At 43.0% G+C, this 22,299-nt stretch overlaps 3 protein-coding genes across 4 annotated transcripts; 1 reads left to right on the top strand and 2 right to left on the bottom strand.

The window, feature by feature from the left end:
• The first annotated feature begins 37 nt into the window (after positions 1-37).
• vdac2 (voltage-dependent anion channel 2) lies at positions 38-5,347 on the top strand. The gene is made up of 9 exons (XM_084021733.1): positions 38-217; positions 1,243-1,314; positions 1,436-1,485; positions 2,099-2,251; positions 2,381-2,433; positions 3,368-3,595; positions 3,789-3,939; positions 4,038-4,095; positions 4,355-5,347. Exons 2-9 carry the CDS (start codon positions 1,248-1,250, stop codon positions 4,444-4,446), a joined length of 852 nt encoding a protein of 283 aa, XP_083877859.1. The 5' UTR covers positions 38-217; positions 1,243-1,247; the 3' UTR covers positions 4,447-5,347.
• Positions 5,348-5,732: 385 nt separating this feature from the next.
• LOC311021276 (neurofilament light polypeptide-like) lies at positions 5,733-9,095 on the bottom strand. The gene is made up of 3 exons (XM_084021732.1): positions 8,045-9,095; positions 7,832-7,956; positions 5,733-7,333 (listed from the first exon to the last, which is right to left on the bottom strand). The coding sequence occupies exons 1-3, from the start codon at positions 8,921-8,923 to the stop codon at positions 6,145-6,147; spliced, it is 2,193 nt and encodes a 730-aa protein (XP_083877858.1). The 5' UTR covers positions 8,924-9,095; the 3' UTR covers positions 5,733-6,144.
• Positions 9,096-12,405: 3,310 nt separating this feature from the next.
• Positions 12,406-15,121, bottom strand: comtd1 (catechol-O-methyltransferase domain containing 1). 2 transcript variants are annotated; one of them, XM_084020887.1, is made up of 7 exons: positions 14,986-15,121; positions 14,726-14,844; positions 14,001-14,106; positions 13,418-13,536; positions 12,961-13,015; positions 12,732-12,865; positions 12,406-12,638 (listed from the first exon to the last, which is right to left on the bottom strand). In XM_084020887.1, the coding sequence occupies exons 1-7, from the start codon at positions 14,993-14,995 to the stop codon at positions 12,486-12,488; spliced, it is 696 nt and encodes a 231-aa protein (XP_083877013.1). In that variant the 5' UTR covers positions 14,996-15,121; the 3' UTR covers positions 12,406-12,485. The 2 variants fall into 2 exon arrangements, with proteins under 2 accessions (XP_083877013.1, XP_083877012.1); XM_084020886.1 differs by having other exon boundaries at positions 12,407-12,638; positions 14,941-15,104.
• Between the last annotated feature and the right edge of the window lie 7,178 nt (positions 15,122-22,299).

The raw sequence follows: 22,299 nt of genomic DNA, 5'->3' as shown, positions 1-22,299 counted from the left end.
ACTGTGACGCCACCATGCAGCGACGTGAAACCATTTTTGCGCAGGCACATATGAGGCCCTCCCGGGTCCTGGGTCGTGATGTGATAGGTCTGGATTTCATTGCAGCGCAGTCTCCTTCAGCTCGCCCTTCTACCGGTGACGCCTGCCTCGGCCGTGCGGTGTGAGGAACATCTCTAAATAAGTCACTTTAGTTTACCACTAGCCCTATCCTCTACCGGTAAGAGCTTTTCATTACCGTTTGACACTGTTATCCAACTCCATAACAAGCGAGAAGTAGTGTTTAAGACACACACCGGTACTGTAGCTAGCAAAGTTAGCTAAGCTAGCTTCACTCGGCATGCTGCGTGTGACACATGTCAAGATAAAGCAGAGATTTACAGTCCGTTTTGCTTTGTAATAAAGCTCTCAAGCCGCTGATAAAGCGGTGGGTGTTCTGCAAAGCTACTCTATATAAGAAAATACTGGCAACGTGCTACTTAAACTTAAGCCACGATTTCGTTAACCTCTTTTTTTTTACGGCCTAGTTGGCAGTAGTGAGGATCCGGCTGATAACGCGAGTGAACCTGTTAATTAACCCGTCCTTCAAACTGACACCGGCACGTGCCTTGCCACGCCTAGCCGTGGTTGCCAATTCACGTGAAGGAGTAACGCTTTTTTTCCCCAATAAGAGCCAGAGAGGCTTCGACAGTGCGGCAAAATGGCTCCTCTCTCGCGCAGTAACCTTGCCCATCTGCCGTCAGACACTTAAACTAGTGTGACTTCTTGCAGCACTGTGAAGCTGTCACTGTGCCAGACGTGTTGTATTGAAAGTGAAAACAACGTCGCGAATGCGAAAGTGTACTAACGTGGAACGTATCCTGTTAATGATGGGGCTCTGCAGCAAAGTGCCGGTCAGCACGAGCTGACCCGTACAGTCGGTGCAGCTCCGGGCAAGGCAGGCCCATGCATCTTATCATGAACAGGATTGTAGTGACATATTTGTTAAAAAATGTCCACTTATGTAAAGTCGAGCTTCCCATTCAACAGGTGTAGCAACCACAGGCAGAACAAATACTGCAGCAATTTACATCTTGTAAAACAGGCTTGTTTTCTTTTGTTTTAAAAATAAATGCATCATCTATACCATACAGTATTTTCCACGCTTAAGGCTAAGAAGAGTGTTGCATGAAAACATTGTTTGTATCAGCAATTTCATACTGCAACCTGCCAATCCAATACAAACACTTTTGCTTCTGTCCACAGATACAATGGCTGTGCCTCCCTGCTATGCTGACCTGGGCAAGTCTGCCAAGGACATCTTCAACAAAGGCTATGGTACTGTTTCTTACAGTTTGACCAATTAGTACTGTTGTGTTAAAACGTATGCACGGCCAAAGTTGGATTATATTGTAGACGGGATTTGAAATGATCTGAACCAAACAATTGTTTTCTTCAGGTTTTGGCTTGGTGAAGCTGGATGTCAAGACCAAGTCGGCCAGTGGAGTGGTAAGATCATGTCTTTGTGGATTAAGAATAGAAAACTAAAATTAAGTTCATAGAAAATAAAGTGATGTGACTTCATATTAAAGTATCTGTATGTTTTGCATAATGAAAGTTGTTGCAATTTGTGGATCTCTTTTTACAAATAATTATTGGCATTGTCACCCATAAGGGTACAAGCTGCCATCAAGAATAATCAAATGCAACCACAGTGAATGTGCCGGGCTTAATTTTTAAAAATGCTCATCCATGCATTTCAGGTAATGCTAATGTTTATCAATATTTTTCTCTTTTTAAAATCAAAATTTCTCAGAGCACAAGGGGACATTATCAAAGTGGATATTTTTTTTAATTTAAACTGACCATGAAGCCTCATGGTAAGCAACTTACAATAATGCCAAACAGAAGTGTAAGGCGCCACATTTGAGAAGCTGAAACCTGCTAAATTGTCTTCTATCACAATGATCTGTTTCAGCTTCCTTGGCTTTAGGTAAAAGGAGAAATGGTAATAGTTTGACTGCCTGCCAAATGTAATGATGGAGCACTGAATGAGTTTCTTGCATTGATTAGTTTGTCCATCGTAACTTCTTGTGATTATCTCTAAAATTCTCCCTTGCAGGAATTCAAAACAGCTGGTTCCTCAAACACCGATACCAGCAAAGTTGCAGGCAGCCTTGAAACTAAATACAAGAGGTCCGAATACGGCCTGACCTTCACCGAGAAGTGGAACACTGACAACACCCTGGGAACAGAAATCACTGTTGAAGATCAGGTTAGGAAAATATCCAACATAACATTTTATACACCTCCATTTAACAGAGAGGTGCTTCCTTCCAGATAGCATAAGGGGGCTACATCAGTTTCTTTTAATATCAAATGGTGTCGTCATTGTTTCTCACAGATTGCCAAGGGACTGAAGTTGACTTTTGACACAACCTTCTCACCAAACACTGGGTAAGATAGTAGTAATAAATAATAGAAAAAATTGTTTCATGTGAATTTTACTTGCACTCTGTCTAATGCTTCTCAACACGAGTCACGTTGGTAACATGATCTGTGCTGTACATGCTCCTGCCAAGTGTAATTGTAGCCATGTGACCCCTGTCCCGATATGTGGGGAAAAAGGCTATTGTAACGCATGTCTGTGATTGGCTGTTGGTTTTTGTGTGTCCAGCTGTTCTGCCGATCCGTATGTGTGTTTGCATTCTATGAGGTGCAAATCACATGATGAATATGGCGCATGTCCCGGAGGAAGAGTGTCGTCTTTCATATTGAGTGCGGGAAGCTTGATGTGGTGTTAGGTGGCTACATTGAAAGAGCATGTTCAAGGCTACAGTGTCATGCTCGGACTGAGAAGTAAACACCAGGACTTGTTTTGGGCAAACTGGACTAGTTCTAATTCTAAGCAAAGCTGGTGAAGTAGTTGGAAGTCACTGATCATTTTTTTTTTCAGTATTCCAGCAATGTGGCCATTGAAGAAATTAATTTCCTTTTCCCGTTTGCTACTGGATAAAATTAGAATTGGGAGATCATAAATCTATGTCGGTGGTTCCCAAAATGGCTTTCACAACACCCTGGGGTGCATTAAGGACAGACCACAGGTCCTAAAGGACGCATTTCTATTTTCTTTTGTTTTATATTTCTTTTTAATGGTTTAAAAATTAAGCAACATTTACATAAATGTCATTGTATGTAGTGTCTTCTTCCATGATGTAAAGCTACGGTCCGATTTCCAACTTGGCTGCAGTCACAAGATCTGTTAATACATTATGAGGGATGTTTTAAAAAAAATATATTTGCATAAGGTCAACTCTAAAAATCTAAATCGGTTAAACATACTGCATGAGATGCAATCTGACTTACTTATGAAGCTGTTTTTCATCAACAGCAAGAAAAGTGGCAAAGTTAAGACCGCCTACAAGCGTGAGTTCGTCAACATGGGCTGTGATGTGGACTTTGACTTCGCTGGCCCCACCATCCATGGAGCTGCTGTCGTCGGCTACGAGGGCTGGCTCGCCGGTTACCAGATGAGCTTCGACACTGCCAAATCCAAGATGACCCAGAACAATTTTGCCATTGGCTACAAGACGGGAGACTTCCAGTTGCACACCAATGTGTAAGTACGATACCTTTTGCGGTATTCCTTATTTGCAAGTATTTTTTTCTGTGATTAAACGTTAACAAACGAGTAAATAAACATAATATTGAAAGCGAAGAAGGTCAACTGCGTTTCGTTGTCCTTGTACTGTGGACAATGAGAATTAAGTTGAATCTAATGAGATCACACCTTTTGCTTATGAACTTTAAAGCAACGATGGTGCTGAGTTCGGTGGCTCCATCTACCAGAAGGTGAGCGACCAGCTGGAGACGGCAGTCAACCTGGCCTGGACCGCCGGCAGCAACAGCACACGCTTTGGTATCGCAGCCAAATACCAGCTGGACAAGGATGCCTCCGTCAGTGTAAGTAGTGCAGCAGTGGTGAATGAAGCAAAATGAAAAATGTGACTTAATTGTCACCAATTGACTTTTGTGTGTGTGTTTATTGTTTTTCTCCATAGGCTAAAGTGAACAACAATAGCCTTGTTGGTGTTGGGTACACCCAGACTCTTAGACCAGGTAAGCTGGTTTCCTACAAGTTCATGGACAGCTTTAAGGATGTTCACAAAAAATGTTTATTGCTGAAGAATACCTTTTATTCTTAGTACACACTGCTAGGCTCCACACCTGAGTCCTAGCACACTGCACTGACATAGTATGGTTTAGAGCAACCCTTAACAGACTGCTTTCCTTGTCGAGTCTCGTCACCCCATGTTTGAGAAGAGTAATTTTGCGTTTGCACTTGTAATGGCTAATTTTGTTTCCCTTACCCGTGCAGGTGTGAAACTCACCCTGTCTGGCCTGGTCGATGGCAAGAACATCAATGCAGGAGGCCACAAGCTGGGTCTGGGCTTGGAACTGGAAGCCTAAGCTTTCAACATACTGCAAGGGACTCGGGGAATATCAGAAGAATCTGGCCTTAAATGTATGTCCAACTCAAACCAGCAAGGGGATATCTTGGAGAGAATGGTTCAAATGCTACGACAACCAACCAGAACTTGTTGTACCACTTCAAGTTGGTGCTCCTGTCATTGGTATATTTGACCTTTTTTGTTGATTTTTACTTTGTAGTTGCATCCATTCAAGCGACAGTTGGTGACATATTATTTATAAATCATGTCATTGTTTCAGTCCAGCACTGCCATAATAATGAAATCTAATACAATCCCTTGGCCTGTCACCAACTCCTGTGTGGCTTCATTGTGATAAACTCAGACAGTCGACATCAGTTGACGGTTTCCTGTGGTGAGCGTTGTCATACCTTCTCTCTGATTTTTCCAATTATAACCATCTGATATTCCTTTGTCATCTCCAGTTTTAATTTACAAACCAAGTACACTAGTCTTTTTCTGCTATTATTTAAATACCCCTGCACCCCTCCCGTTCATGCACACAAGGACAAACTAAAGTCTCTCTCATGTTTTGCGGGTCGGCCATCAGGCTTTGTGATGTTCTGTTAAAGCGGCACGTGTCACCCTTCCCTTAAACAAGGCAGTTTTTGCGTTGCTTAAAGTTGGGTCTGTAAGTTTGAAAGAAACCTGTACTGTGGCCGACCAAGCAGAATTCGTTTTTGTTCATTCTGTACTAACTGGGTGCACATGATTAATGGTCACAGTAATGCCAAACTATCGTTGTTCGGAAGAGGTGTAACTCAGCGTTGCGCTCTTGGAAAATGCTTCCCTGTACTGGGCATTGACAGCCCGCAGGAAGTCTTGGGGGGGTCCTTATGTGTATGTATACATTTTCAATAAAGTCTTTGAACTCCACAAAAGCATTCTTAGCATGTGATATTACTAACGAGATTAACTAGCTTGTTTGGTTAACGTTCACCTCTGAGGTCTGTATCACAGAGGGAAGTGATGGTTGTAGTTTAATGTATGTTAATGACATTTACCAGCTTATCTCACATGTTTACATTAAGTTACTTCAACCTTAAATGGCCTAAAACTGTAAAATGTTGATTGTTTTGCTGTTAATTTAACAGCTTATTACTCTAAGACTGGTATCAACATCTGACGGATGGAGGTTTCAGTGGCGATGCGGAGACTCTGGAAATGAACCACAAACTTACGGCAGAGACGGGAAATTAAGCACCTACAGGTGAAGAATCCAGATGGAATTTGGTGAGGAGGCCAGCAAAAACAATTAGAGGGTTGCTATTGCATTTATTTGTCAGCACATCCCAAAGCAAATACAATTTCATACATTTGCATCTCTTACACATTTGATTTAGCTACTTCACTTACTACTTAACTTATTTGTCAAACTATTTGAATGAAGAAAAGGCGAAGCCGTTTTCAAACGGAAGAATCATGCTGTCTCCTTTTAAATTGGTTGAGCTGAAGATAAATCCCAGCTTCCTTCTCTTTGCTCGGCTCAGCTTATGTCTTGAATTTGCATCTGCATTAGTTAAGCCATTCTCTGTTTTCAGCTTAACTGATATTTGGCCAACTGCTGTTGCATTAAATTTAGGGTGACGATGTCTTGTATCCTCACTTCCCATACCAGCAGATGTCTGGCTTTTTAGTGCACTCATTTCTCTGACTTACTACTGTTTTACCTTGAAGATCAGTTATTTTCTGAAAGTTCGGATGGCTTTGATTTCTGAACCTGGCTTCCTTCCGATGCCCCCTGATGCAACTCCTTGATTTCTGCACTAACAGACGTCTTTTCCCTTGACAAAGCAGTCTGGAACATTTGGGTTTTATCCTCCACTTCGGGAAGACTTTTCACATCCAATTTAAAAGCCCACTCTTTATCTTGACCTTTATTGCTACTATTTCTAGCATCTTCATTGCCTTTTGCTACCTTATCCTCTCCTTTTACAGCTTCAGATTTACTGGTTTCTTTTGCCACCGTGTGACCGGTTTCCTTTACGTCACTGTTGGATGTTGAACTGGAAGATGCCTGAGGCTTTCCCGAAATCTCCCCCGTCTCTGCGGTCAGTGTTATCTTTGTCTCTGCTGTAACATCTGCAGCTTTCTCAGCCGTTTCAGAAGCGGGAATCTTATCTTGCACTTGAACGCCACTTGGCTCTTGAGTTGTGTGTTGTTCCATAAACACTTGAGTTGGGGCCTCGTCAACAGGCTTCTTCAGTTGAGCTGAGGTAAAACCATCTTCATCAGCATCTGCTTCTTCCAGAAGTTCATCCTTCACAGCGACCTCCGGCTTCAAATCGTCTGTGTTTGAAATGAGATATTTGTCATCGGTTATTGGCACTGCAGCTTCTTTCTCTTCTGTGGTATCGGTAACATTTTTATATTGCTCATTTCCTTCCTCTCTGTTTTCATCCATGCCACTTTCCCCTTCATCGTCAACTGCTTCAGACTCTTTTTCACTTCTTTGAACTTTTTCGCCATCATCCGTCTCACCAGGAGTCCCATTATCACTCCCATTCATTAAATGTCCTCCTGATTGATTCTGCTCACCCTCAGACACCTGCTGACCTTCTTCCTCTCTACAGTCTTCATCATTATCCTCCTCTTCCTCACAGCCCCCTCTAGCTCTTTTGGTCCACTCCTGCTCGTCTGTCTCCTCCGATCCCGTCTCTTCAAATTCTGACATCTCAATTTCCCTGGTGGTCTCCGTTATGATCTCCTCTACGAACTTGTACTTAGGCTCCGCTCGTCTGTGTGGGCCCCCCCGTCGACCGAGGCAGGGCAGGGTGTAAACGGGGGACTGGTGGTAGATGTAGGGCAGGGAGACGTGGGCGTCTGACATCGTGGATAGCCGAGCCTCCTCCCCGCAGAGAAGTTTCCTGCAATGTAAGAGAGGCAAAATGTGTTTGTTGTAGATTAGTTCTTTGCTTTTCTGCTATGTTTGATTTTATTTCCTGAGTGGGCAGTGTAATGTGGTTATACATTACTGACAGTCTGTGATACCCACAGTGTCACATTGGGAGTGTCTGCATTACTCTGTACTTTAATTGTATTGTACTGAAATATATAGATCAATAAGGACACTTGTGAAAAACTTCGATGTTTAAAAACACCCCTTTGGCAAAGGCAGTGGTGTGGTGGTAGTTGATGAGGTGGGTGTACTGCTAGGTAGATGGGTAGGTTACAGAGGAGGAAGTGGGTATACTCTCCCATATATTCCAATGGCTTTCTGGCTGATAGGTGGGTATACTGTAAACCACCAGAAAAAGAAGTGGGTATACCCCGTAGACCTGCGTATACCCTCCACTACACCACTGATTAAAGTGTAACCCTTTAACTAGTTTACCTTAAGCCCACGTGGGTTCTGCACACATTACCTGTAAGACATTATCTCCACGTCCAAAGCCATCTTCACGTTCAGCAGGTCCTGGTATTCCCGCAGGTAGCCGGACATGTCAAATTTGCAATTCATGAGCTCGTTTTCAAGTTCTTTGATGGTGTTCTGGAGCAACAGAGGAGAGGAGACGTTACTGCTACGTGCACACTGAGCGTTATGAAACTCTTAAAAAAAAAAATTAAAAAAATCTCACCTGGTATTGGATAATGTCTCCCGTGTGGCGATCCTCCACCTCGTGAAGTTGCTTCTCCAGCGCTTCCCTGGTGCCTTGAGCGCACTCCAGCTCGGTGCTCCTCACCTGCAGGCGTCTCCTGCGCTCCTGGAGCTCCAGCTGGGCCGTTTTTAACGCCTCTCTCTTGCTCTCGGCTTCCCCCGTTAGCCTTGCCAACTGAGAACGGAAAGTGTCTCCTACCTGCGGGGTGTCTGACGCGATGTGACCTTCCAGCTGTGCCCTGATGTCCCCGAGTGCCGCAGTGAGGCCAGGGTCGCCGAATCCACGCGCCTCCACGGTCACCTGCGCGTCCTGGATTTGGTCCAACAGCTGTGACACTACAGCCTCGCGGTTTCCCTTCAGGGAGCGGATTTCATCCACGAGGCCCTGCGCTTTCTTGTCCAGCTGCAGTTTAGACTCGTACGCGTCACTGATGTCCCTCTTGAGGACCGCGATGTGGCTCCCGGCATCCGACCTGCCGCGCGACTCCAGTTCACGTCGTCGCTTCAAGTCGGACAGCTCTTCCTCCAAACGCCGATGCTCGATTTCAATCTGACGCTTCTGATGCGTGATGTCCTGCACCAGCTGTCTCAGTCTCCGGAGCTCCGGTCCGCGCTCCTCCTCCAAACGAGACGCGGGTCTCGCGGTGCCTCTCAGCCCCCCGATTTCTCTCTCCAGCAGCTGATTGTGGTGCTCCAGGTGGCGCACCTTCTCTATGAACGCTGCGAGACGACCGTTCAGGTGGTGCATCAATTCCTTCTCCCTAAACGTCCCGGGTAGCGGCTTCGAGTTCATGGTATCTACCGGCGAACGTTTCGACCCGCGGTGTAAGCCCTGCTCACGAGTAACGTGCATCTCCATGCTGAGACTGCGGCCGACGGTTCGGTGCAGGGATGCGGGCTTTTTCTCACCGTCGCCATCTGCTCGCTATGCAGAACGGAACTGTCCGCGGTGCTGAAAAGGTGTAGCATCAGCTGAGGGCTTAATGAGCGCTTACACTACGTTTTGTCGCAGGCAGCAGTGACGTGGACCGTAGCTGTTCGGGAAAAAAACAACCCCTGTGTATTAGTAGTATTAGTATTGTTTGTCAGAGCATTGGAGTTGCTGTTAAAACCCTCCATTAGTGCCAGTTTACTCTGTTTCAACCTGCTTTGCGAGCAGATGACGTAATTTCTTCTAGTTAACTAGTTCCAGGGAAGTCAAATGAGGTTGCAACGGTTCAGGTTCAAATTATTTCGAGTACTACTTATTATACTTATTATATAATTATTCATTATAATATATTTAACTCCAACATGTAATATAATCATATTAAGCCCATAAAAGTTCATATCAATTTAAACTACTACATGTGGTATATAGTTGTTGTTTAAATTGTTTTACAGTCTAACTGCTCTGTTATTTTAATCGCATTGCATCTTTAAAAGCACAGAATTGTGTCCATGTTGTCCTTTTGCTATTTAGCCGGTAAATGATATAACACAACACATTTCGTCATCAACACCTCAGCTCAGTGTGGACTTGAGTAATGCCCTCCTTGGTTGCTCTCTGCAGTCATCTTTAATTGTTTTTAAAGAAAGTGAGTCCTGCTTGCCTTCAGCTGTAGCAGTAAGAAGTGGAATGTACCATTTCAATCAAAAGTAGGCCTAATCCATCAACAGTGTCAAATATAAAAGCACACTTAAAATGGTCCTTTCTGCTCTGTGACACACGCTCTGTGGTAACATGGTCCCAGGCAGTGTTTTAGTATTTGGTTCAATGGATTCATAGGACCGCTGTATAACTGTGCATTTTACTGCTGTAGATGGTTACGGTTGTCCTGATTTGACTCCAAACTGTTGGGCACTTTACTCTACAGCAATGCTGCAACTTTTTTTTTTTTCCATCATCACATGCAACTTTTCGTGAGCTTCAGAAAAACAGGATTGCATTGCGTTTCGTATCGATCCAAGAGTGGCTTCACATGCTTTGTTTAGTTTAAAAAAAAACAAAAAAAAAACAAGTGAATACAGGATTTAATGTTTCACCAGACATGAAGTGTAGAATTTGAGAGTAAAAGTCGCTCTTAATGATGTTCTTTCTATTCATCTGCAGACATTTAAACTCCACATTTATGCTCTAGCCTACAGTTTAAATACTGATTTTAGATTTAGTTAAAAAAAAAAAAAAAAAAAAAAAACTTTGTTTAGTTTTAATAATACTCTCAACGTCTTTGTTTTGGACAATGTGGAAAAAAATCAGGTCCACGACTTTGCCAGTCTTCGAACGACATTGATCATGGACCACACTGAGTATGAGCACACCAACTAGAATGGTGATCTCACAGACAGGGTAGTTTGCAGGATGATCAATTTCATCAGCTCTTACCAGCTCAATCAACGACGCAACGACGCATTGGACTGAGGCCATTGATGATGGATGGTTAACCACCAGTGTCAGCGACGCAGAGTCAGCGCACTCACTAATCGTAACCCTGCTCCTACGTCACCTTTACCACCGCAGCTGACTGAGACCTGAGCTGATATACGTTCGATGGGACCTGTTAACAACTCTGCGTTCTCACGCTCTATTTATACCCCTCCGACGTGAAGCCCGTTTCACTCAGGGTGCAATATTTTCTCCACCTGCCATTTCCATGTGTGACACATTCTCCCTCTCACGGACTCTTGCCAGAGAAAGTTTCAGCTCTAAAATCGCTTTAGTTTTCAAATGATCGGCTTTTTTATGACAAACGCTGACGATGACGCTGCCGCTTGGAATTATGGGTAACCGCTTATAGCGCTCCGTAAAACGACTGTATTAAAATTGCACATGAAAGATCCATAAAAAAGGCACTTTCAACAGTTGTATGGCGATTGCTCAGGTGGCCTGAAAGCTTTGTCGCATTTATGAGAGCCACATCAGCTTTGTACCATCGTTTAGTAGTATTGTCTGCTGGAAACAAGAGCAATCACATAGTTTGGTCGTTTTGTTATTATTTAAATGTCGCTCATGGAATCGAATCCTCATCAAAACAGCGAAGGGGCCCAAGGAAATTAGCTACAATACCATTGTCGGCCACAGCAGAGAGTCAAAGGGCTGGTGGCGCTGTTTCAATATGTAGGCTGCTGGCGAGGGAGACGGTCAAAGAGGTGTTTATGTATGAGTGCGTCCACTTCCGCGGGAAAGGTGTCGGGAAATGAATGGTGATAGTCATCAACTACTTTCAAGAATGTTTCCTGAACCACTCCTGAACCAATGTTGCTGTATTACAGGAGCATCCTCTTACAATGCACCACAAACACATTCAAGGGCGTAACTTAGAGTTGGGGGGGTTGAGATTTCCGCCTGTGAAGCAGGTCTGAGGACATACCCCGCATGATTTCCGGCATGATTTCTTATGCTCTCATGCTCTCTCTTTTCTCATATATATATATATATATATATATATATATATATATATATATATATATAGCCTATATTTATATGAGAAAAGATATATATATATATATATATATATATAGAGAGAGAGAGAGAGAGAGAGAGAGAGAGAGAGAGAGAGAGAGAGAGAGAGAGAGAGAGAGAGAGAGAGAGAGAGAGAGAGAGAGAGAGAGAGAGAGAGAGAGAGAGAGAGAGAGAGAGATTAACCTGTGATAATAACAATAAAAAATATACTGAAGGACAAATTGATCTAAGGTGATGTACGTAATAAATAAAAAAAACACCACAGCTCAGTGTGGACTTGAGTAATGCCCTCCTTGGTTGCTCTCTGCAGTCATCTTTAATTGTTTTTAAAGAAACGGAGTCCTGCTTGCCTTCAGCTGTAGCAGTAAGAAGTGGAATGTACCATTTCAATCAAAAACCTATATAAAAGCAACCATTAAAGACACTTCGCAGTGAAACGTCACACACACACACACACACAAACACACACACACACACAAACACACACACACACACACACACACACACACACACACACACACACACACACACACACACACACACACACACAGGTAACAGCTGCTGTGTTCATTTCACTAGAAAGCGCTCTGTGACTTTGAAAGATTTAGTTTGGCTTTATTCCACTTGCAGAAATGTATTATTTTGATGTGTACAAATGGAGCCGATCAAATCAGCCTGATTTCATGTTCCCTTCAGGAAAACCACTTTTTTTTAAATATGTTTGTCTGATCTTGAGCTGTGGCATTTATTGATTTTGGAATGAAGCTGTGTATTATTTATTTATAGCTCTTTAATCATAGCCATAAATACAGAGAGGAAATTGTAGTGTTTCATGTGAGATAGAAAAGACATGCAATACAGTAGATGATTGTTGGAGCTGACAAAAAAAAGGAACAAAAGGCAACGTAGTCCTCCATTATATTTAATATCAAAACTAAAGAACCGTTAAGAGAAACGTGTAACTTTGGAGCTCGTGATTTTAACGTTTGATGGCAATGGTCAGCCCGTCGCCCACAGTGAGCATGCTCAGGTCAATCCTCTGGTCTACGTGCAGCTTCTTGTTTAGATTGTCCAGAGACTGGGAGGTGATGTCACCGGGCGCAGGATTTATGACCTTTCCACTCCACAGCACCTTCAAATACAGCAACAACAATGCTGGATTATACTGTTCACCATCACCTCTCAGTACAACATGTCAGATCCTGCTTGTGTGGAGTTTACTCACATTGTCGATCGCAATGATTCCCCCCGTTCGTATGAGCTTGAGCGACTTCTCGTAGTAGTTGTCATAATTGAATTTATCGGCATCAATGAACACAAAGTCATATGTTCCAGCTTCCCCGGCTGTTATCAATTCATCTGATGAAACGGAGATGAAAATCAAAATGAAAAAAAAAATGGCAGTGTCCATTTTTTAATCAGAATTGATGACTAAGATTAATAAAAGCACTTACTCAGCGTCTTGGTGGCTATTTGATAGCGTACATCAATCTTATTTTCAACTCCAGCCTATGAAAGATATTCAACTTGTGTCAGAGGTGTGCAGGGATCGTGTTGTTGTTTTTAAGTGAATGTTGGGGAAGGTTAAAACAGGAATTGATTTTGCATCTCTCTGTGACACCGTTTCCTGAGCAGGCAACCTTTTTACTCTCCAGCCTGCAGCATTTTGTGAAGACATACTGACAGAAGGTAGATGTGCAGGATAGTGTGCTGTCTGCTGCACAATTTTGTTCTACCAGAAGCAACAATCAATCTTACTACACTTGCAAAATGCCAAATTTAAATGTTACACAAGTGCCAGTTTGTATATGCCAGCTGTACCGAGTAGAGGTTTCATTAAGAAATCCAATCTTTCTTCTCCTTTCATCTCGTGGAGACAACTTGAGTCTCTTCTGAAAGAAATGTTCTCACCTCTTTAAAAAATGGTTTGGCGATGTCCACATAGGCCTGTTCTATTTCACAAGCTACCACACTTGAATTTTCTGGCATGGCCAAAGCCATGCTCAGTGTGTTGTACCCCGTGTACATCCCTGCAGAGTAAATATAAGAGTTAGAAGAAATGTATCAAATTCTCAGATTATCAGATTCTCCAATGGGAGCCAAGAAAAGCCATTGAGTTGAAACTTACAAGTAACTGGATGCCCATTACTAAAATATAATCAATGCTTACACCGCTTACATGATTGGGCAAAAGCTTTTAAATTTAATTTAATTATTTTTTTGAAACAATTCAGCTGGATTGGTTGATCCGATTTGATCAAAGTTCTAGAAGAAAATTCTTAAACATTAATTCATTAATTGATCATGAATCAATACATGAATGTAATCGTCTAGATCTCTGTCCTGTCAGGTTAAATTTGGTCAGATGTAAGGTTTCAGAGTAAAATACTGCTATCAGTAGTATTTTATTTCCAAATTAAGTATTCAGCAGTAACTAAAAATGATTATGGCCCTATTTTGATTCCATAGTCTCCTTTTGATCTCACAGTCTCACCAATTTCAATAGCTTTAGTTGCATTTATCAGTCGAATGAGGTTTGCCATTAACTGAGCTTGTTCGCTGGCAACCATCATGATGCTCCATTGGTCCTCCATGGTTCTCTGAAATGAAAATATCAAAGCATTTAATCATTATATCATCTGATTAAATGGATAAACAACATGTGTTGGTGCTCCTCATTAGCTGGTGTTCTTCTGACACAGTGCTGCACTCTAGTGGTCGCAAATTGCACTGCTCAGATCCCGAAGTTATTATATACAGTGGTGGTTTAGTTCATTGTCGTTATGTAGAAAGTAAAGAAAACAAAACTTAAATGTGAGTCAGAACACAAATTGAACATATGTCATTCTAAGCAGGTGTGTCTTCAGCTACTTTTAAAAAGTATCCACTTTTAAAGTTTGAGCCCACATTTAAAAGCAACGACTTCAAAGCAATCACCTTTAGTTATTTTAGCCTGGAGCTCCAGATCACCAACTGGCCTTCGTCTGACTTAAATAACCTGCTGGTGGCTCTTCAGCATGTTGATAAATGTTGGCGGGCGCCTGCCCATGCTAAGCTAACGCTGATCAAACGAATCCAAAAAACTAAATTTCATAAGAGACATATTTTAAAGATAACTTAGATTTAAACGTGGAGCCTTTGAGTTGACCTGGTCAGAGGCCGAGCATGCAGCATCAAACTGGAGATCATGCAAACTATACAGGAGTGTTTGTCTCTTACCAGTCTGAGTTTGGTGAGGACCGGGTGCTCCCTCAGTGAGTTGTTCACAACATACTGCAGCACAGGATCATCCTTCCCTTGGCTGTGGCTCTTCCCAATTAAGGCAGACTTTCCAACGCCTGGCCGTCAAGAAATAGAAGAGCAGCAACGTTAAAATCCAAGAAATCTCTGTCACCCGCCAGATTAAACACCAAAACACCAGATTATACACGTACCTGTTAGTATGACAGCAAGTGCAATGCAACAAATAATTCTAATACCTGTTGCCATTTTGTTAGGGGCCCTGGACTTCAGTGAAGAACGGCTGAAAAGCTGTCGTTTAAATCTGCTGAATCTCTCCGTCAGTCCTGTTTGTACTCAGCACTGTTTGTTTTCCTTTGGGAGGGAGGCTCAATTTATCTCTGCTTTACGTAAGGAACTTTCTGTGAGATAGACAACCTTATACCAAAAAGTTAATCTTGATGCATTAAAAAAATGATGAGATTAAATGACTGATATTACAGTGGAGTCCCAGGACAAAGAAAAGTAGAGGTTTTTTTTTCTTTTTATGTGCCGAAGCTTTGAATCTCAAAATACTGCAGATATTTCACAATTCAGACAAATGCACTTTGGACTGTTTTATCTGTGTTTGTTGTTCCCACCGTCTTCCTGAGTGTATTGGCACTGTAGCCTACATCACTCCAATTCATCCGTGAAATGGGAACTTTTGTGTATTTCACAAGATAACACTTTCCTCACTGTGTGAATTCCTGTGTGAGTAGATAAACACACACACACACACACACACACACACACACACACACACACACACACACACACACACACACACACATGAAACACGCTCTCTAAATTTAGTTTCAAATTGTTTTCAGCTGAAGCAAGCAAGTCTCTGACAGTACCCAAAACGAGTCCTGTAATTCTGACGGCTGCTTCTACAGTTGAGTAAACTAATCATTATGAAAGAATTCACATATGTTACGCCTCATTTTCAATACTCTACAGTTCTTGAATCTAATCTACAGTTGCCGCACAATACTGCCTCTTAGTGGTAAAAGGGTTTATTCATTTTCTGTCTTATGGGATGGTCTATGATTTGTGTATTCAGCAGGGGCGATTCTAGGAACAGAGCTTTAGGGTGCTGAGCACCAAATTATCCCAAAAAACGTTCCCCTTTAAAAAAAAAATAAAAAAAAAAACGTACATTTTAATGTTATTTTGGACAATCATTCCCACATTTGTGAATGAAGAACAGACTTTTGGCAAAATCACTGTGACTGGAAAACTTACTTTAATGCCGAGCAAAAAATCCATCACTTGGTTTTCAAAGTACTACAAATGAAATTGCATAAAAAATAAACAATAATGAGGTATAACGGGGGTGAACAGGGCAGGTGGGAAAGAGAGAAAGTGGATCATATACCATACATGACAGGGTGGGAGAGGGTCAACCATAAGTATGTGTATGTTTAAGCTTGTCAAACACGTATGTTTAAAAAACAACAAAACAACCGTTATTTTTATATTGCATTTATCTATGCAATATTTTTTGGGGGTGCTGGGACTCAATGTAGGCCCTAAAACCTAACCCCTTAACCCCTAAAAACGGGCTAAATACACCTTTGGTATTCAGTATCAGTATTGTTGCATTTGAACTTCATTTGTAATTAAATTGCATGTCTATATCCATCTATTTTCTATTTCCTTGCTCAGAAAAGTTGTGGATATGTAGCGCTCCATAGCAACGCATAGTTAGAAATAGATAGAAGAAGAATGCCGTCAATTTAAGGACTGCTATGACACCTGTGCTCCTAGACATTACGGTTATTGCTCGTGTGTACCAAAAAAAGCAAAAAGGAACCCTTGAAAATGTCCGTTTTGCATTAAGGAGAGATTATGAGGTGGCGTCATGTGGCTAACGTTAGCTACGGTTAGCAGATGTTAGATAAATGTTGCTGTGTGACTGACATCGTTGAGATTTCATGAGTCTTCTCTGCTTGTGTCTTACTGACGTATTCACTGGTGAACAGCTGTGCTCTCACAGTCGGTGTTTGATTTAGAAACTGGACACACAGCCTCGGGGTTAGAGGTCGGCATAGGCTCATGATCCTGTTAAATTGCCAGCAATGGTGACACAGAGGAGCCAGAGAAATAAGTGGAGTGGTGATACTGAATATGAGTATTGCATTAAGACAGATTTTAAAAATCCAAACCTGCTCTTTAAGAAATGGAAACCGAGCTTTCAGGTGCTTTACAGGAAGTATGTATCCACTTCCTTCTTTCAAAAGTGATTATTTAAAAAAAAAACATTTTCTTTGAACTTATCTGTAAAGTAGGCAAAGTTTAATGAGCACAATGTTTTGCATGACTGGTGGAGCGTTTTTTTCACGAGCCACACTTTAGATCACATCGTCTCGCAAACTTCAAAAACGGGAACAAGACGGTAGCCAGGAATGTTCAAAAAGGGAATTCGGGGATGTGAGTGGGATGCGAGGTCTCTCCAAGGACACAGAGCTTCCTCTGTCTACTCCCTAATTAAGAATGCACAGATACAAACAACGCATCAATTAAATGAGCCGTGACATGAACTGTCTTTTAAAGAAAAGAAAAAAGTGTTTGATTTGTGAGGAGGAAAGGAAGGGGATCTCTCAGTGTGTGCACATAGTTCTGCTAAGGTCCTCTCGGTGAAAATGAGATGCCGTGTTTTCCCACCATCCCTCCCTCCCTCTCTCTCTCTCTCTCTGTCTTTCTTTCTCTCCCTCCAGCTGCTTCAGGCCTCTTGCTTATGTGACGCTAATTGTTTCTGCTACTTGTGCCAAGTACCTACTCTTCCCCAGCACATTCTACAGACAGGCCCTGGTCCCTCAGCTGCTTTTTGTGTCTGTTTAAGGAATGAAAAAATGTGTGCTGCCATCTGCAGCGAGCACACCACTGTTCCTCCTCCCGGGCCGTGACTGTCAGAGTGCCACGATGATACACATTCACACACTCTCTCTCTCTCTCAGAGGTTGGGGGAAAAAAACAAAAAAACTATGCGGTGGAGAAATGAGAAAACAAAACTGACACGTACAACTGCTAATATGAAACAAAATAATTCAAGAGGTTCCTGTTTTGATGCATTTAGTGCATGGGAGGGAAGACATTGTACGTGTGAGGAAGAACGGAGGGGAAAAAAGGCTTTTAAATTTTGCAAACTGTGCAGAGAAGAAATATGAAGTAGATTTAAAAGCCCTTCTTAACACGTGCTGGACTCTATATACTGAAATAAGTATGTGAAAGTTTTTAGGCCCTTTCAGCATTCGTTTCGAGCTACTTTCCCCTTTTTATTTTTGTTGTTTAGTACCTAAATGTGAACAGCAAGTGGCAGTGTTGTTTAGCTAATCCGCAGTCGTTCTCCATACAAGCACAGTGCTCGTGGCACAAAAGGGGAGCCGGGCCTTCACTTCCCTCTGTGTGGGAAGTAATATCACTTTCCCCTCTTGTTGAAATGACCTGTGACACCATCGCGGCGTACACAGAGCGGCACGTATTGACGCGCTTGTCATGCCATGGCTGTACGGAACGCCGTTTGCGCAAATAACGTCGAGAATGATCGCTCGTGACGCGTTCTAATACCAGCAGTCAGCCCGCCACCGTCTCGGCGCGCGTGAATATTAAGTGATGCTAATCACAATGGAGAAGACCGACGTCAAAGCGACTGACAGACATTTTTTCTTTTTTTTTCTTTCGGCGTTCAATTGACATCCTCAGATTTTAATGTCCTCCGTTTGACAGCGGCGCCCCCAACACGACAAGCTTGTTTAAAAGCTTCCGGAAGAAGGCTCGCCTCGCACACCCGTGCGCGCGCGCAGCATTAGAGATGCATTGACACTTTTATTTTACTCAAACTGGGCCACCGTGCTGCCGTGCTGCCGTGCTAGACCCGAACAAGTGTTTCTCGACGCACAAACAGCATCGGTTTATGTAGGCCACTTGGAGAGTTGCAGAATGTAGATGAGGATATAGCAGCAATATCCAGCAAAAAAAAAAAAAAAGATTCCCCCAAAACTGCTTTTCAATCATGGAAATCTGGATTTATCGCTGCAGTATTAAACTGCGGTGTATTTTGCAGCGTGAATGTTGGGGATAAGCCGTTCAATTCATTATCATCCTCTCTTTGTGTATTCAAGCCATACAGAACAAAAAAAAAAAAAAAAAAAGGAGAGGATCTGCTGGAGGGGGGAAAAAAACCCAGAAATGAATGGCAGGTGTGTGTTGTTTGACTTTCAAATCACCTAGGCATCTTTTCTATTAACCCGGCGTGTAAATAAATACATAATTCAATTTCCACGGAGTCACACAATAAGATGACAGTCCTCAAAAAGATCAAACAGGCTGCTTCGGGGCACGTGAGCCACAGTGAAAAAGAAAAATCTTGGCTATATGAAAGGTGTTGACACCTTGAGCAAGCCACAAGAAGAGGCAAATGTCATATCCTCGGAAACAATTACTGGGTGAACCACTGGTTCTTAAGCCAGCAGGTCTCCCGGCTCTATCATTGTGTACACAGTAGAGCTGCTTCCACAGAACCTCACGGTGGTTGTCAGTCAGTTTCAGAGGAAATAATGTTCCGTCTGGGTGCTGAATACTTTGCGTTTAACTGCCCTTATTCACCTCCTACGTACTTCCTCTTGTGTTTTTGTGTGCAGAGAGTCCCGTTTTTATTTGCTCATCTTCCACGATGACAAACTCTTTGCCCGAGTTTGTGTCCGGAGTCACTTCGTCTTCCTTTCCTATTAGTCTCCCTCTCATCTGACTGCCGTGTCGTATTGTGAGCGCACTTGAGGCGCTAATGATAATGTTATAACCCAGACCAATTTGCTATGGCAATCAAACCCTCTTAATTGAGTTGATTATAACCCCCCCTGTCTGAGATGACCCCTCCGGACTTGGAAAAAAAAGGGAACGGAGAGAGAGGGAGGATGTGGTTGCAGGGACGGATGGTTTCTCCGGGCGTCCATGTCACTGTGCAGGAGACACATGGGATATGACTGTTTGGAGGCATGAGCGGACATGTGTGTGTGTGTGTGTGTGTGTGTGTGTGTGTGTATGTGGGGGGGGGGGGGGGGGTTCTTCATGTGTGGGGTGTTGGGAGATGGCGTGCTGGGAGAGCAGGCCTTCAGGGAGGTGTAAAGGAGGAGAGGGCTGGGACGGTGCGGCTGTCGGGGGTGGGAGGGCGGCGGGGGGGGGGCTTGGGGTTCGAAATCACAACACAGCCTCTGTAATAGACCCAGACACAGACCCCATCTGAAGTTAATCCAATCAGGGAGAAGCATGGCGCTCCCATCCGTTCAAGACACACAAACATAAGGTCAAGAGCAGCTTGTATTAGCGCGATGATGTCAGGGCGAAGTGGTGTAGTTAATTGACTTTCAGCATGTTTAAACGGCTGAGAGAGATAGAGAGAGATGAAGGGGAGCAGAAGGTTTGCAGCAGGTCCGAGGAAAGCAGATGTGAAACGAAGGCCAAGTGATTCAGTGTTTTATTAGCTGCTTGAAATCAACATTTCAGAGTCATTTTTGACCGTTTGACTGTTTGGCTGCGGTAGTTTATTTACATAAGTTGTTTACTCTTTCTTGTGACCCCCTTAACGCAAACCGATACTTGCAAGCCCTCGTGACTACGGCTGTGTGTAAAACCTCAGTACTCTGTTACTATCAAACAGCTTTGTCTGTAATAAGAGTATTAAAACATGGACCAAAAGCTTCAAATGTCATATTCATTTTATTCATAGATAGTTTTTGATTTAAATCAAAGTTTTGCCTGATTTAGACAATTTTTTTGAAGTAAAGTTTGAGAATTTTGGCTCCCTTTGTGAAATGGAATATAGGTTTGTATTCCTTATAGTCATTTGGTATCAGTAGGAAACCCTATATCTCATTAAAACGTTCTCATCATAATATCTCAAAATAACTCATCAAATATTCGCAAAAAGTCCCAAAAATGAAACCTAATTTTGTGAAAGAGAATCGTTTTTTTCTTCTCTCCTGAAAGTCTGAGCATGTTGTGTGTGCTCATGGAAGTTGGGAACCGCCGATTTAACAATATGGCAATACGGCGAGACAGCGTAGAGTTTTGTATGCTTAGTGGAAAAAATTTAATAATCCGGCATATATAACCGAGAGCGTCTCTCCAGGGTCATTTTGTTTAGGGTGGTTCACTCCGTTCTGCGTAATCCTCGTACGTGCTACATGACATACCGCTTGAGCGCGAAAAACCAAAAGTGCATAAACAGAGTCACCCATCTGAATGTGGAAATGAGTCTAACAATGGGGGACAACCGTAGCGGGGGCTTCACTGAGGATCATACTGTTTCATTTACAGTAAAACAGGACGCGGTAATAAGGGACACAGAGCACAGTGCCGTAATATCTGGGGATGGAAAGCAAATGGGCTTTTGAGAGCCAAGTATACTGGTCCCTTTCATAGGCGACTTGGTTCCACCCGTGATCGAATGCAACATTCTAAAAGGACTATTTACTCTTTTCATTTCCTCTTGTGTATTACAGACGGAGGAGCGTGTGGCTTGCTGTATGAAAACAGGGCCTGGCCTAATGTTGCATGAAGACCATGGTGAATTCATATTGATGGGAAAGCAGCCTCTGAAGCCCAGCAGCCATGATTTTTTCATAAGCCACCGGGAACAAGAAGTCAGTCAGCTGACAGGTGCTAACGCCGCCAATTGTGCCGTGGATAAGAGATGTGACTTGGAGAAAGGAGTGGGGGGGGGGGAGAAAGAGAGGGAGAGCAAGCAAAGGCAACAACCGACTCCTCTATTCCACTCCTGTGTGTGTGTGTGCGTGTGTGTGTGTGTGCGTGCTGCGTTGTGTGTGCTCCCTGCATCCGTTCCCTTCTATAGCTGGAGAGGATTTTACGGAGGAGACTGTGTAAACACCAGAATGCATGTCAAATATGATGAGTCTTGATAGCTGTAAAACATACCCAAGGACTGCTCCTCACTTATTATCTACAAGCAGAGCCCCGGAGCTATGTCTGCATCCTTCTGCCTTCCCTCCACGCATGTCGCGCCACAAGTCCCTCTCTGGAAAGCATTGATTATTTTGGCATGAGCCAGGGAGAACGAGAAGTATGATTTCTTTTGTGTTTCCTCAAGAAGAAGAAGAAGAAGAAGGAGGAGGGGAGGGAGGGGACGTAGGGAGGGGGGGGGGGATCAGCAAAAATAAATATTTTTGTGAGCACGGTGCAGCCACAAGAAAAATATGAGCACATTGGGAAAGAAATAAAGATGATGGATTTGCTAGCTGACGTGTGTGTGTGCCTTGTGTATTGGTGTGTGTGTGTGTGTGTGTGTGTGTGTGTGTGTGTGTGTGTTTGGGCTCTGCAAAGGTTTTGGCTGCTACAATTGGTGCATTGTTGCTCGTGCGCACGTTGTTTTTCCAAACTGTACATACGGTAGCCTTTAGTATCATCCGTATCTAATTGTGCACCTCTGTCTGTGTGTATGTGGAAGGAGCACGGGAAGAGCGTGTGCTGGAGAGAGAGCGACCGAAAGCTGCAGGCGGTGTGAGGCTCCAGGG

The sequence above is a fragment of the Eutrigla gurnardus genome (genome assembly GCF_963514095.1).
Source record: "Eutrigla gurnardus genome assembly, chromosome: 11".
Lineage (NCBI taxonomy): Eukaryota > Metazoa > Chordata > Actinopteri > Perciformes > Triglidae > Eutrigla > Eutrigla gurnardus.
Note: the sequence above shows the minus strand (reverse complement) of the source record. Positions and strands in the feature narration are given on the sequence as shown.

Bases quoted from the DNA above. Each gene is read 5' to 3' on its own strand.
- LOC311021276 (XM_084021732.1), bottom strand. From the start codon at position 8,923: ATGGAGATGCACGTTACTCGTGAGCAGGGCTTACACCGCGGGTCGAAA. The intron at 7,957-8,044 runs GTGAGATTTTTT...CTGTTGCTCCAG, and splicing joins GAGACATTATCCAATACCAG to AACACCATCAAAGAACTTGA. The intron at 7,334-7,831 runs GTAATGTGTGCA...CTTACATTGCAG, and splicing joins GTGGAGATAATGTCTTACAG to GAAACTTCTCTGCGGGGAGG.
- vdac2 (XM_084021733.1), top strand. From the start codon at position 1,248: ATGGCTGTGCCTCCCTGCTATGCTGACCTGGGCAAGTCTGCCAAGGAC. The intron at 1,315-1,435 runs GTACTGTTTCTT...TGTTTTCTTCAG, and splicing joins CATCTTCAACAAAGGCTATG to GTTTTGGCTTGGTGAAGCTG. The intron at 1,486-2,098 runs GTAAGATCATGT...TCTCCCTTGCAG, and splicing joins CCAAGTCGGCCAGTGGAGTG to GAATTCAAAACAGCTGGTTC.
- comtd1 (XM_084020886.1), bottom strand. From the start codon at position 14,995: ATGGCAACAGGTATTAGAATTATTTGTTGCATTGCACTTGCTGTCATA. The intron at 14,107-14,725 runs GTAAGAGACAAA...TTTTCATTTCAG, and splicing joins TCCTCACCAAACTCAGACTG to AGAACCATGGAGGACCAATG. The intron at 12,639-12,731 runs GTGAGTAAACTC...CTGTATTTGAAG, and splicing joins GAATCATTGCGATCGACAAT to GTGCTGTGGAGTGGAAAGGT.